A 13,357-nucleotide genomic window follows, 5' to 3' on the forward strand; every position below is an offset into this window, starting at 1 on the left:
GTAAAATCGCCAAGGCCGAGGACAGCATCTGGCCTCGGCTCTGCGTCATGCCCGGGGGCGGCGGTGGGGCTCACCCCACCCGCACCGCGCTCAGGAGACCCGCGCCGCCTCCCCAGGGACACCAACCCCGGCGACCCCGACCCGCGGCGGCGTACAGGGCCGGCGCTGGAGGCGGGCTCCGCGGCCGCGGCGCCGGGGGCGGTGTCCCCGCTCTGCTCCGCCCGCCGCCCCGCCCGCCTCCCCGGCCGTAGGCGCGGGCAGCCGCGGAGCTGCCGCCGGGCGGAGCGGTGGGGAGCGGAGCGGAGCGGGGCCGGCGGCAGAGCGGAGCGGGTGGCCGCCACCCGACGCGGCGAGGCGAGGCGAGCGGCGTCCGCGGGAGGAGCGCGGAGCGGGCGGAGCGGAGCGCGGCGCCTGCCGCTGCCTGGATGCCAGAGGCGCCTCGGGAGCCGGCGGCCGGCGGCACCCGGGAGGGCCCGGGGGAGGAGGAGGAGGAGGAGGAGGAGGCGGTGGCAGAGGAGGAGGAGGAGGAGGAGGACTCCGGGAGCGGAGGCGAGGAAGCAGGCAGCACTGGCCATGGCCTCCAACTTTAACGATATAGTCAAGCAGGGCTACGTGAAAATCCGCAGCAGGAAGCTGGGGGTGAGTGATCTCTCCGTTCGCTGGCCCTGCCTGGGGAGGGGGCGAGGCGCTGGCGGCCGCCTCGCCGGCCTGGGGGGCGGTGGTGCCCCGGGCCGGGGCCGCCAGCGCGGGGCGCCGCGACCTGCTGCTGCTGCTGCCGTCGCTGCTCGGACTTTGCTCCCTCTCCATAGGGGTCGGTGGGGATGCGCTGCCATTGCACCTCGGGGAGAGCCGGTTTCTCCCCTCTCCGGGAAGGCGCCGCTCCTCTCTTCTTTCTCAGCGAGCGCCTTCCCGGATCACAGTCCGCGGAAAGCTTCGCCCCATCCTTCCGTCCTCCCCGAGTCCCACAGCCCAGGCCGGGGCAGGCACCCCCCTTTGGGCGTCCCTCCCCCCGCCTGCCCCTCGCCTTGATGCCTCCGGCAGGGGCTTGGGTGGGGGGAGAAAGGCGCAGGCAGGGTCTGGAAAAACTTTGTGCGCAGATTCTCCCTCTCTCCCTCTCCCGTTTTGGGAAAGGGATGTCTTCAAGCAGGGCAAGGTCTGACAATACTGGAGGCTGGTACCGGAGCAGCCTGCTAGTAACTGAGAGAAGCGGGGCGGCTGGTGCCCGGGGGCAGGGGGGGCTGAGGGAGGAGAGCCTGCAGCGGGCCGGGGGCTGGCGGGGACGGAAGGGAGGTGACAGTCGCATGGACAGGAAGGCAGATGCAGAGGCTGACTGTGATTAAAACTGGGCACGGCCTCTTAGCCGAGGGTGGCCAGCCTCAATATGCACTGGGATGCTAAGGGAGAACGAAGATAACACCGTGTTATCAGATTGGCCATGGGCACTTTCCCTGATGGGGTACAGCAAGGCTTGAAAAGACAGTAAAGTTGGAGCAGAGTGCATGCAGGGGCCAGGATTTCCTAAACTTCAGACGCTCCGGGGACTCATCAGTTCGGGCTTTCTCCTACCCTTTGTGTGTGTGAGAACGAGAAGGCTCAGGGGAGCTGGAAGCCCCAAGGCCTCTGCTGGCTTGCGCAGCTACTGATGTTGCCAGTAATCCCAAAAGCTCAGGGTCCCTCTGGGCTTGAGACTAAACCTGTCTGGGGCTGGGAGGAGCGCTGGTGTTCTTCTTTGGGTTCACCCTTGTTTTTTTTCTCTGAGTGTGCAGGAAAGTGGAGAGTCCCTACTTTCTCCTCTCCAGGAAGGTGGGCTGCCTCTCCCTGCTTCCCCAAAACCTAACAAAGCAGGGGCCGCGTGAAATCTGCCCTCCTCCAAGTTGTGCTCTGTGAGCTTATCACAGTGCTAATATTTATCTCCTCCTCCTCCCCCCCTTCTCCTTTCCCCCAGATGCTGTGCTTTGCTTCCAGACACAGTTTGCAGGATGGTGGGAGACTAATCACAAATTGACCTTTGGAGCAATTTGCTGCTTTGGCAGAGCTGTTAATTCCAAAAGAGCGCAGAGAGTTTGGTCCTTAATAGTGCCAACTCCAAATGTTTGAGAGATGGTGTAAATCCAAAGAGAATGGATGCTCTTATTAATGATTCTGCAACCCAAGTCGCTCCATGCATCAGTCAAGCATTAGTCTATCATCAGAGGAAGCAATTTCTAAGCCTTAGTTTGTTTCTGGCAGTCCTCTGCTTAACCTTTGCTCATCCTTTTTTTCCCCAGCTCAGCAGTGTGATTAGATGGGCCCAATACAAAGCAGTGACATGATGGTATCACATCACCTTGATGTTGGTAGTTGGAGGCAGAGTTAATCTGTATGATTTGCGAATCTGTATTTGAAAGTATCTCAGAGTCCTTTAAGTGTGAAATTATGTATATATGTATCTCTGTATGTGCAAATACTTTTGTATAACTATGTGTATAGCATATATGCAACAAATGTTGTGTTTATATTACAGTAATCTTGGATGATACTTGCTGACTTGTGAAAATGAAATTATGAACAGTCATATTTCATTGCAGCATATCTTAAGTAGCTTGAATATTTTGTTTTGAAGACATTAATCTGATTTTTTGGCTGGGGATTTATAACTGCATTTTTTTTGAGTGGTTATTATTCATCGTTGGAATGATTATCATACTTCTACACTAAGCAGAAGTGAAACTGTTCATACAGTGTCTATGGAGGATTTTCTCCTACTGAAGAGTTGTATGGGGGTGACAATTTGGAGTACACAGCCTCAGGCAGGTGGTAGTATAAGCTTAAATATGACATATGGGTATGCACATCTGAATAAATCTATTAAGTACAATGTAAAATGGATTATATTTTATAGAAAATAGCATCAAAATTCAAATGAGTGTGACAGTTGAAAGGTATGAATATGTGTGTATATATCCATAGTTAACTGGATTCTTGTGACTGAATTTCTAAATTAATGCAATTTTTATTCACCAAGTAAGTGAAACATTAAAGGTTTGTGTTTTTTTCCCTTATGTCTATCTCCAAGTCCAAACCTTAATGAATTACACTAGGCTGTCATAATGTAGTTGAATACATCAGTTTTCGTGGATATAAATGTCTGTTAACGAATATTTTTAACCTCCCAAAAATATTGAAAGAAGGGAAGAGAGCTAGGGGTTCTGGAAACTAAGGCTAAGATCATTTTGAAATATGTAAATAGAATTGTATCTCTTGCTGGTTACAGTTCATTCTTATACAGGGGAAGTTACTGATTTTATTTTCTTTTGTTTGGTCATAATAGCCTACATCTTTTGCATATTTCAGTGTCTCCTGAAAAGTAGATTGATTAGAACTTGGAGAGCTGAGGTGACTAATACCAATTTTAGTGCTAGACTTGGGCAATAAAACTAATTCTAACCTTTAGGCCGGTAGCCAACTCGTTATGGAAATTCTTCCAGTGCAGCTTTTATTCTGTCTTGTTTTGTGACTGAGGGAGCCCTGGCTGGGAATTGCATGGGAGATACTTCAATATAATGCAACCTATGAAGTTTCAGGTAAAACTGAGTGACATAATACCATAGAGCAAAATCAGCTAGCGTTATTTCATTTTATTAAAAAAAACAAAACAAACCAACCAAACCAAAACCAAACAAAAAAAAAACCCAGCAGCAACCTTTACTTGGGATGAACTTTCCTGTAGAACTTAGTTTTCCAAGAATTTTGTTTTCAAAAACCCAAGTAATAAGTCTTCTGATTGCCACTTTTTATTGATTTCGTACTTTGTAAAACAGAAACTCTATGAATGTTTTTTACAAAGTATCACATGTTTACCTCTGACTTACTATGGCTATACCTTGCTCTAAGTACTTGGTACCCTGGCTACCTACTCCCCACATCCATGCCAATTAGATTCGTAGTATGCATGAGTGCTGTCTCCAGTCATGAAGAACAGCCAAATGTCCATTCTGAACCAAGCGGTCAGGACTCGGAGCTATTTTGCTATCAGTAAGTGATTCTGGTCAGAAAGGTTATCTGAAGTCAAAGATGGGAATACATGCCAAGAAATACTGTGAGAATTTGCCCTTACTTTTTGTTTACTGATACCTTATCATCGAGACTTTTTGCCTTCTTTTAACCGTAATCATCAAGTGCTCATCTGCCGTTGGATTTACATCTTAATGGACTTCTGTGTATTTTGTGACAGTCCACTATTTTCAAGTAGACTGCATTGTTCTGATATCTTTATGTTGTTAGAAGTAGCGTCTTTCGATGTGGGGTTGGATAGTCAGCTTGCCAGATGAGGACCTTCACCAGCCTCTCTGTTGTTGGAATCTGACCTCTGCTTCCATTGGGAATATCATGGTTTGTGCCATGGAGGTGTCAGGCCATGAAGAGACCTCCAGCCAGTTAGACCACTTAGCCTGTCTCCTTACCGTTGTTAAGCATGAGCTGTATATAAAACACTTGATGGTGCCTTGAAATTTTAAATATATTTTTAAAGCCTATGTAGTAGACAATCTCACACGTATACATGACATCTTCATCGATGTGTCACAAGTAACTTTGAAACTTGGAAGCTATACTCTATGAGAATAACTGTAATTAAAACATCTTTTTAAAATCTGTTTCCCTGCAGCCTAAATACGCCTTTCTTTTCAGTGCTCTGGCATTCCTGTGCCGTTTGATATTTTGCTTTTTTCTAATACTACATAAAGGAAATACCTCATTCTTGCAGCCATTACATTTGACCTGTGTGACCCTCCTTTGAAATAAATTTGATTGTAATGTGGTGTGCTGTTCAGATCAGAATAGGTCATTTGTGTAGTGTGGAACAGGACTGTGCTGCCTTTGTTCTTTCAGAATCTTTCATACTTGTGTTGCATTAAAATTCATATGACACAATTTTATACTGCGCTGGCTGTGCTCATAGGCTGAAACTTTCTTGTAGCAGATTGAATCCCTTTGTTGCCTCCTAATAAACTAAGCTGTGAGGATTTCATGCCTTGTTGAAGTGCTGTTTCTTAGAAGAAAAACAATTTGATGTCACATTGGGAAGTCTAATTAAAAACGAGCATTGTGTCACTTCGGTAGTCTTGTTTTGACCCGTATCAACCTTCAAAGTCATAATCTTTTTGTTTGTTTGTTTTTGGTTTGGTTTTTTGGGGTTTTTTTTTTTTTGGCATGCCTTGGCTGCAGAACAAAAGAATCCTATCTAACGGAAATTTTCACTCAGTTGGTGAATAAATACTGGTTTTTATGTGTTTCCACATACTGAGTAGAATTATTTCCTGAGTGGTTCAGCTTATGCTCTAATATCACTATCCAAAGAGAAAATTGTATCTGCCAGTCAGTCTTGATTGAGTAATAAATAACAAGTTGCTCTTAGTCACCAAATGAAAAGTTTCACCATGTAAAAAACCCTATTTTTAACCACACTTTTAGATCATTACAGGTAGCTTTTCTGGAAATGAACATAGTGTTTCTCCTTCTGCTGTTAACCCCGTCTTCAATCAATCAGCACTAACAATGCTATGAATACGAGCCTCTGATTGCAGCTTGGTTCCTCTTGAAACAGTGCAGTACGTGTCTGACAAAATCCTAACGTTTAATTGATATTGTGTATATATTCAGGGTGAAGAAAGTGAAGGGATCTGCAAAATGTCCTGAGTTTGAGATTACATGGATTGATGGCAGCGGCTTTGCAAGTGGGTCATGATGAATATGGAGGGCAGAGTAAAGGTTCTTCTATTTCTTTGAGTTGTCATAGCATGTTGTAAGAAACAAACAAATGAAAAAGCCCAGGCAAATAGTGCAGCCTGGAATGGATATCCTTTCCATAGATTATTTTATATTATTATCGATGGCAAATCTCCTCAGTCTGTTTGAAAGTGCTGAGACTAGCATTTATAACTGCATCCTGACGGATGACCTCAACTATGAATTACATCTCAGAGCATGAAAATAATTCAAATGAAACTTTAAAAACTGAATTCCTATTTATAATGAATTTATTTTAATTTTAATAAAACTCAAGAGTGACAGGATTTGGATGCCAGATTTCTTCCATGTGAAGGAGTTCCTTTTTTCACGCCACTTCAAGACAACCTGAGATATGGAATTAAAAGGATTTCACTGTAATCCATTAAAGAAGCTAGTCACGTTTACTACTTAATACTGAAAGTATAATTTAAAATACCAATAATTACTGCTTTCAGTACTTTTTCTTGCTACAGTTACATGAATGTGTTTGCAGAATTAAATGGAAAATATATGGATTTCCAATTTGGTCATTATGGAAATAACAATCATTTTGAGCTTTTGACCAGTTCTTATTGATTAAGCATATTGTGCAGGAAATGGAAAGAAATACCTCACAGCCATTGTAAACAAGGACAAAAAGTCCAGCAATTTTTTTATGTGAATGTTTGTGTTTAAAGAAACTTGTGAGTCAGGCTTGTGTTAAGCACTCAGAGTTGCTGTGCTTACCAGTTGTTTTTCTTGGTGTGCTTTTGCACTTCTTAATTCTCAAGAGGTCTGACAGCCAAAGGTCTGTTAATTTTGTAATGGATGGCACTTATTTAAAGGGACAAATGGTTTCTCTTTTGCAGATAGCATATCACTTCCATGTTATCAGTGGATTATAGATGCTTCTATTTTTACTCTTGTGTGTAATATCATTAGCCTCAGTGAGATTATATTTTAGCTGTATGATGATTTCATAAAGAAGTGTTTGTAGACTTGACCTCTTTCACTTGCATATCGTGAGATGGTAAAATGTTATTGAGAGATTATTTGTATCTCCTGTGAGGTTGTGGCCTTCTGGTTTTTGTTTAGGAGTCTGTCATTTTTGTCCTACAATGGATGTTAAAGACCTGATGAAAAGACCCTGACTCAATTTAAAGGAACCCATTAAGTTTGGTGGCTTTGGTTCAGAGTCCTGGCGGTAACATTAGCTGCATGCATGGAACATGAATTTCCTTCTTGTAAAATGCCCTTCAAATCCTACTCAAAGGAGTTGTCCTTTCTCAAATTGGTAATTATGGAAGGAACATTCTCTACGAATCCTTGAAATACACAAAAAATTATTCATGTCATTCCAGTAGTGAGTTTTCCTAGTTTTTTTGAAATAATCTTGCCTTGAATCATTCATTCAGATTTTTGCAAGCAGTGCAAAATGCTTTATAGCGGTTGCCTGGCAACAACATATTCAGGCAACACTATATGTGAATCAGTTGTTAGTTATACATTTATATTTATGACTATGTATAGAGAACACATTTTAGATAGGTACTAATAAGAAGTTTCTAAAAAAGCATGCTATGAAATGCTCTCTTCTTTTTTTTAAAGACAAATAAAGGGGTTTGGGTCAACATTACCCTGGAAAGTTTGTCTTTTATTTTAGCTTGTGTAAAAGATCTGCAGGTTGAACAGCTTTTCACAGATGTCATGATAGCATTAATATACTTGTATGCAGCCATAGTAAGCAATGTAAAATATTCTCTTTGCTGAAGGTGAAAATTTTTTAATATGTATGGATGTTGATTTATATCCCTCACTGTTCTTTAAATTAATAATGTGTTACTGAACCAAAATGTGGGTACTTTACTGTATACTGTAGCCATTCAGATCTGTTATATTTAAAATAATAATTGTAAAAGTTGTGCTGCATTTTATGTTTTTAATCTCTTCAAGTTGAAATGCAGCTCTAAGAATCAAAAAGATACTGATGTATTATTGTAATTAATCATCATTTTGTTGAAAACTTTTTCCAGATAAAATACATAGTTCATTTCTAAATACTGTGAAATTTCTTTGGTAAGGTCACCAAAGTTAAAAAAAGGCAATCTTTTAATCTTGTGGAGGAAGTTTGTATACAGTAGGACAAAATCGCAAACTTACAAAGAAGAGTTGAAGGAGAGTAGGGTTGCTGTATCTTAACATTTTTGTGTCACATAAATGCTTTATATTATTTTATTTTTTTACTATTCAGAATATGTACCCATGCATCATGTCTGAGAAGAAAATTTGCATGAGCAGCTGGCAAACCACTAGAACCGAAAACCTGGTAGAAGTCAAGAGATTTCCAAATAGTGAGATTTTCAGCTGGTTTGAGAATTGGATCTGCTGACTCCAGGAGTACTCTTTTTGATTAGGACAGGCAGAGTCTTGTTCAGAAAGCTGAGACTAAAGCTGTGAAGAGTTTTGAAGATGAATGTTAATACTGAATTCTACTTAGAAATTAAGAAAAATGATGCAGTCTGTAAGGTACTGATGGAATATACTTCCTTTCTGTGAACTCCACTGCAAAATAATTTTGCAGCTTTTTAACAATTGTAGTGTGTGAAACGTGTCATTGCCATCATACTGAGAGGTTACAAGACCATGCAAATGGAGCCTCAGAGGAATTACTGTTCACTTCAGAAGCACATAAATTAGGAAGATAATTAATGAAAGTGTGTAAATCTTATAAAAGATTGATCTTATTTCTCTCTGTTGTTCAGCTGCCAAACTGTCCTTCATCATCTCCAGCTTATCTGGACTGAACTTTGGAAAGGTTGTATTCGTTAATGTGTCTGTAAGGAATTAGAAACACACAGCATTGACTAGATCTGGGGAAAAAAAGTTACACGCTATCTGCCTACTGGAGGAAAGGCTGTTCAGCGTGTTTCCCTTACCTGTTCATTGCAAAAAGAATTAATGGCAAAGTTTAGTATCAAAAGTTTTTCACTGCTGTAGAACTAAATTAGGGCCATTTTTGAGGAGGAAGCTCATGATACTTTAAAAATCTCTGGAATACTTTCTTAGACACTATTGCTCTGGCATCCTCTGCCCTCAGAGTGAATTGGTATATTCTCCTTTCTCATGCAAACATTTATTTTTCCCGCAAAGAGAAAAGAATATGTGAAGTCATACAAAATAATAATAAAAAAGTTTTCTGAAGGAGTAGTCATAATCATTGTTTTGCACATGTCCTAGAAAGAGGAGACCACATTTGTGGTTGTCCCTTAGGCATTATTATGATAAATATAATTTATATTTATTCTTTTTATTTTTTTGTTCTTATTTATCTGACTACTTACAGAGAATGCAGTCTTTGATAAGTATTTACCTGATGCAGTAAATGTATTACCTAGCTCAAATGTGATGAGAGAATGTGAAAAAATCAAATATATGAGGCTTAACTAAGAATGGAGAAAACTTCCATTTTAACTGCAGTTGATATACTAAATTATTAATCACCAGATTAGTATGATAATAATAAGGTACCTTCAAATTAATTTGTTTTGCTGATGAAAGTATTTTTTGTTGATGCAGTTAGAATAGTAATACTTTCTCTGAATGGTAATTATTTTTCGTATTGAAACTGTACTTTTAAATTATTTCTATGAATACTTCAGCAGGATGTATAGTTTGCATACAAGAACAGAAAAAGAACTGACATTTTTTGGCACAACAAAAGCAAGCTATAGCTGTTCAGTGCATGGTCCTTTCAGTTGCTAAACACGTTCAGATCTCTCTGACTTCTGTAGCAGGCACTGAAGGTCCTCAGCTTCTCATATGGTATCATTCTTAATGAACGTCATTTTCTCTATTGATTATGCAAGGTCGAATACTACATCAGTCATATTGCCCACTTGTATGTTAGTGATTTTTGCTTTTAAGTTGCATGATGTTCACCTACTGTCTGAGAGAGATTGAGACTCTTTACCTGGGATGGCTTAAGTTTCATATCTGAGAATAAATTTCTTGATTTCTGAGTATCAAAGAAGTATTTGGTGCTTGGTATTATTATTCTGAAAGTTACAATTTTTTGAACTTCATCCATGTGTACTGTTACTGATAATCCTAAAAAGACTGAGGCTTACAGAGATACAAATACACAGAGAATTTTTTTGTGTGTGGAGAAATGTAATGCTGCTTTTTGCCTTTCAAGAGAAAAATATTTCTGTGCGTTTATATATATGTATGTAGGTGAAAGAACAACAAAGCTAGAAGGTTAATTCTCCATAGTTGTAACAAGACAGGTAGTAAAATAAAAGATATTTTACTGATTTTTTTTTTTTTTTTCCTGTAGTCCTTGTTTCTTAAACTACAGTAAGGTTTTTTGGAGCTTTTTGCACTGTTAATGAAATAACCTCTTTCTAGAAGATGGAAATCTTTGTTCTTACATGTTGGACTGTATATGAGAAGAGTTAAATTCAGGGTTTTTTTCAGAGATGTAATTTGTAATCTTGAGCACTTTGATTCATTCCAGCCTTATTCTCAATTATACTAAGCCCACTGTACACTACATAAATTAAATTTAAAGCTGCATTAAGGCCCCTTATACTGCCAGCATAGTGAAGAATGCTGCTAATGTAAATGGGAAACAGGCTTTCTGAGCTTAAGTTTTCTGTCTGTAAAATGAGTATAATCTCTTTTAATCCACCTCCTCTTTATTTTGTCTGCTTCAACTATAAATGCCTGATAAATTCTCCTTTTAGATATGTAAGTTGGCTAGCATTGTTCATGGTCAGAACTGTTATTAGGTACTACCACTACATGGAAAATATGGGAATAATTCAGAATTTATTTTTAATAGTTTGAGTCACAGAACCACAGAATGATTGAGGTTGGAAGGGACCTCTGGAGGTCATCTGGTCCAACCCTCCTGCCTATTTTAATGTTGTATGAAGACTATTGTTTTTGGTTGGAAAACAAGTTTCATTGAATTCTTCTATGAAATAGATGTCTCTCTTTTACAGTCAGGATTTGTTCAGGTATCTGTTATTTTAATTTTTATATGTAAGAAAGTAAATATTTTGCTCCCCCTGATCTTACTGATAGAAATGATTGCTCATCAGTTTTCATCTTAGAAACAGGTGTCACCGATAGGAAGGCAAGAAGTCTGAAGCTGATAACTTTGATAGGACTTATGTCTCTTACTCCTTATTTGTAGCACAAAATCTAAGGTCTTGAATGGTTTCACTTGTAAAAGTAGATATTGAAAATGCTAAAGGTACAATTACTCACGTCTTAAATGGCAGAAGAGCTGAATGTGGTCTATGAGACAGTTTATAACTTCTAGGGTTACTGATCTGCAATTGTGGATGTAAATTGCTGACTGCAGACATGCAGAAATGAGACATATTTGTCAAATGCATGTCACACAATGCTGCAACCTCATTTAAAGGGGAGATTAGTGATGTTCCTACAACATATTTTTCCTTTGCTAGTGCAGCACATTGCTGGTCAGATTCAGAGAAGACACTGGAATTTTCTCGTCTCCAAATTTTAAAAAAGACATATTCTTCCACAAAACAATTTTAAAAACCATTACCCTTTAGGCTTATGGGAAGCTTTTTGCTTACTAATACTAATACCTAGCCTTACGTTGTGCATTTTACCCATAAATATCTCAGAGCTCAGCATAGGGAGCACATATTTGCATGCTCCCGTAGAGGTAGATCTGTGGGACTTTGTGCAGGTTGTAGGATGAATCAGTTGACTCCATTTGCAGAGTCTGGAGATGACAAAATGCGTTGTCTCTTGAGGAAATCTACCTACGCAATGTGTGCAATAAAGAAGCAACTACAAAAGCATTTATTGAAGAAAAATGTATGAATTCCATAAAAAGTACTTAATCAAATTACGATTTGTCCAGAATAGTAATACTAGCATGAGCAATTGCAGAAGCAGCATTGTAGCAGCCAGTATTATCAGGATACTGGTTTGCCTTTAATTAAATAAAAGTCTTTTTCTGCAGCCTTTTGAAGTCACCAAAAATTTTGTGTTCTCTTCACTAGGTCATAGCTCAAAGCAAAAGACTGAAAGGATACTGGGTAGCATTTGCTGTTATGATGCATATTGGTGGAACGTCCTCTTAAACTTATGCGGTGTCAACACACTTAGATAATAGTAAGTTTAACGAAACGCAGTTCCTTCATCATGTTACATTTTTGCAATCATTCAATAATCCTGAGGTTTAGGAGTTTTTTAATCATGAAAATTCTAATGTAGACGCATCCTAAAGAATAAGAGAAAGGGAAATGTTAAAAATAGGAAGATATCCTACTTTTTGTTGTAAATGTAAAAACGTAGATGAACTAGATCAGCTCTTTATGGTGTACGTAATTGGTCCTTTTATTAGATCTAACTTGGCCTATTGGAAAAGAATCTCTGACAATGGTTATTCCTCTTAATGGCATGAGATGTATTAAATATATAAATATTAAAAATATAGCTGAAGGAATAAGGAGCAAAAGAAAGGAAGCAGACTGCTCTATTCTGATGTCATTGCAGAAAAACAGGACTAGAATTATTTTTATGGTCCCAGAGTTCTTAGTAAATCAGAAGACTGCAGTTTTTTAAAGGTAGAGTAGATATGTTAATGCGAAGGCTCTATTTCTAGAATATAAGCTATTGCATGGTAAAGGACTTGCCCAGGACCCAGAGGCCAAACGGGATATTGCTGGATATTTACCATTTCAGAAGGTTCATGTTATTTTGAAGAATTAGGTCTGAATGCCTGTAGAGGATCATTAGACATGACTGTTTCCAAACACTTCCTAATCGTTTGGGAAGAAGGCAATACTTACAAATTGTGAAAGGGAGCTGTAGCTGATAATAACAGCTTAGCAACCGGTGGAGAACATTGGTTAAACCATCCGATTTAGGTGTCTGAGGTGCTTCGAAAACTGAAGCCGTGCAGTGAGACGTAGGGAGGAATCTGTGGAGAAGCCGTAGAATAGAGTTAGATGAGATTTATGGGCAATGAGAGAAAAATTTATACTGGTGGGCCTCACGCTGTACTTACTTAGGATAAGTGTTACTCTAACAGTTTTTATACGATAATATACCTACAATGTTTAGATGTATTGCTTTGGGATTTCTTGAACTGAAGGAGAAAACAGAAAAGTAAATGTGTATATTTTATAGATGTTAAAATATTTTTGATACAATTTTGACACATTATTTTGACACGATCATACCATAATGCGGTTTATGTCCTAAGAGAACCCAGAGGTTAAATACATTTCAAAATGTTTTTGGAGGTATATTTTTCAGAACTCTTTATGTCAGAAAATAATTTTTGCGTGTGATCTTTTTTTATTTTTTTTTCTCCTCTGAACAACAAATCGGTTGTTTCTGCTGTGTTTCTGTATAATGTTATTCTGTGGCTTATAGTAATCTCTCCTAAAACGAAATATTCTGGGTGAATCTCTCCTCCACTGCAATGTGAACAAAAATGAGTTTAAAACTGTAGTGAGGTGATGCCTTTTGTTTAATTCTTCAGAATCCTTTTTTTTTTTTTTTCCCCCATCTCTGTCTTACATGAAACATTTCTTAGACCAGCCTGTAGATAAAG

General features: G+C 39.6%; 1 protein-coding gene across 1 annotated transcript in view; it reads left to right on the forward strand.

The window, feature by feature from the left end:
- The first annotated feature begins 533 nt into the window (after window positions 1-533).
- Window positions 534-13,357, forward strand: part of DOK6 (docking protein 6) — a 254,769-nt gene continuing 241,945 nt past the window's right edge. The window contains exon 1 of the mRNA XM_075744536.1: window positions 534-639. Within this exon, the coding sequence (XP_075600651.1) occupies window positions 574-639 (66 nt within the window). The 5' untranslated portion in view covers window positions 534-573. The remainder of the gene's footprint in view (window positions 640-13,357) is intronic.

Source organism: Balearica regulorum, chromosome 2 (assembly GCF_011004875.1).
Source record: "Balearica regulorum gibbericeps isolate bBalReg1 chromosome 2, bBalReg1.pri, whole genome shotgun sequence".
In the NCBI taxonomy this organism is placed as follows: Eukaryota; Metazoa; Chordata; class Aves; order Gruiformes; family Gruidae; genus Balearica; species Balearica regulorum.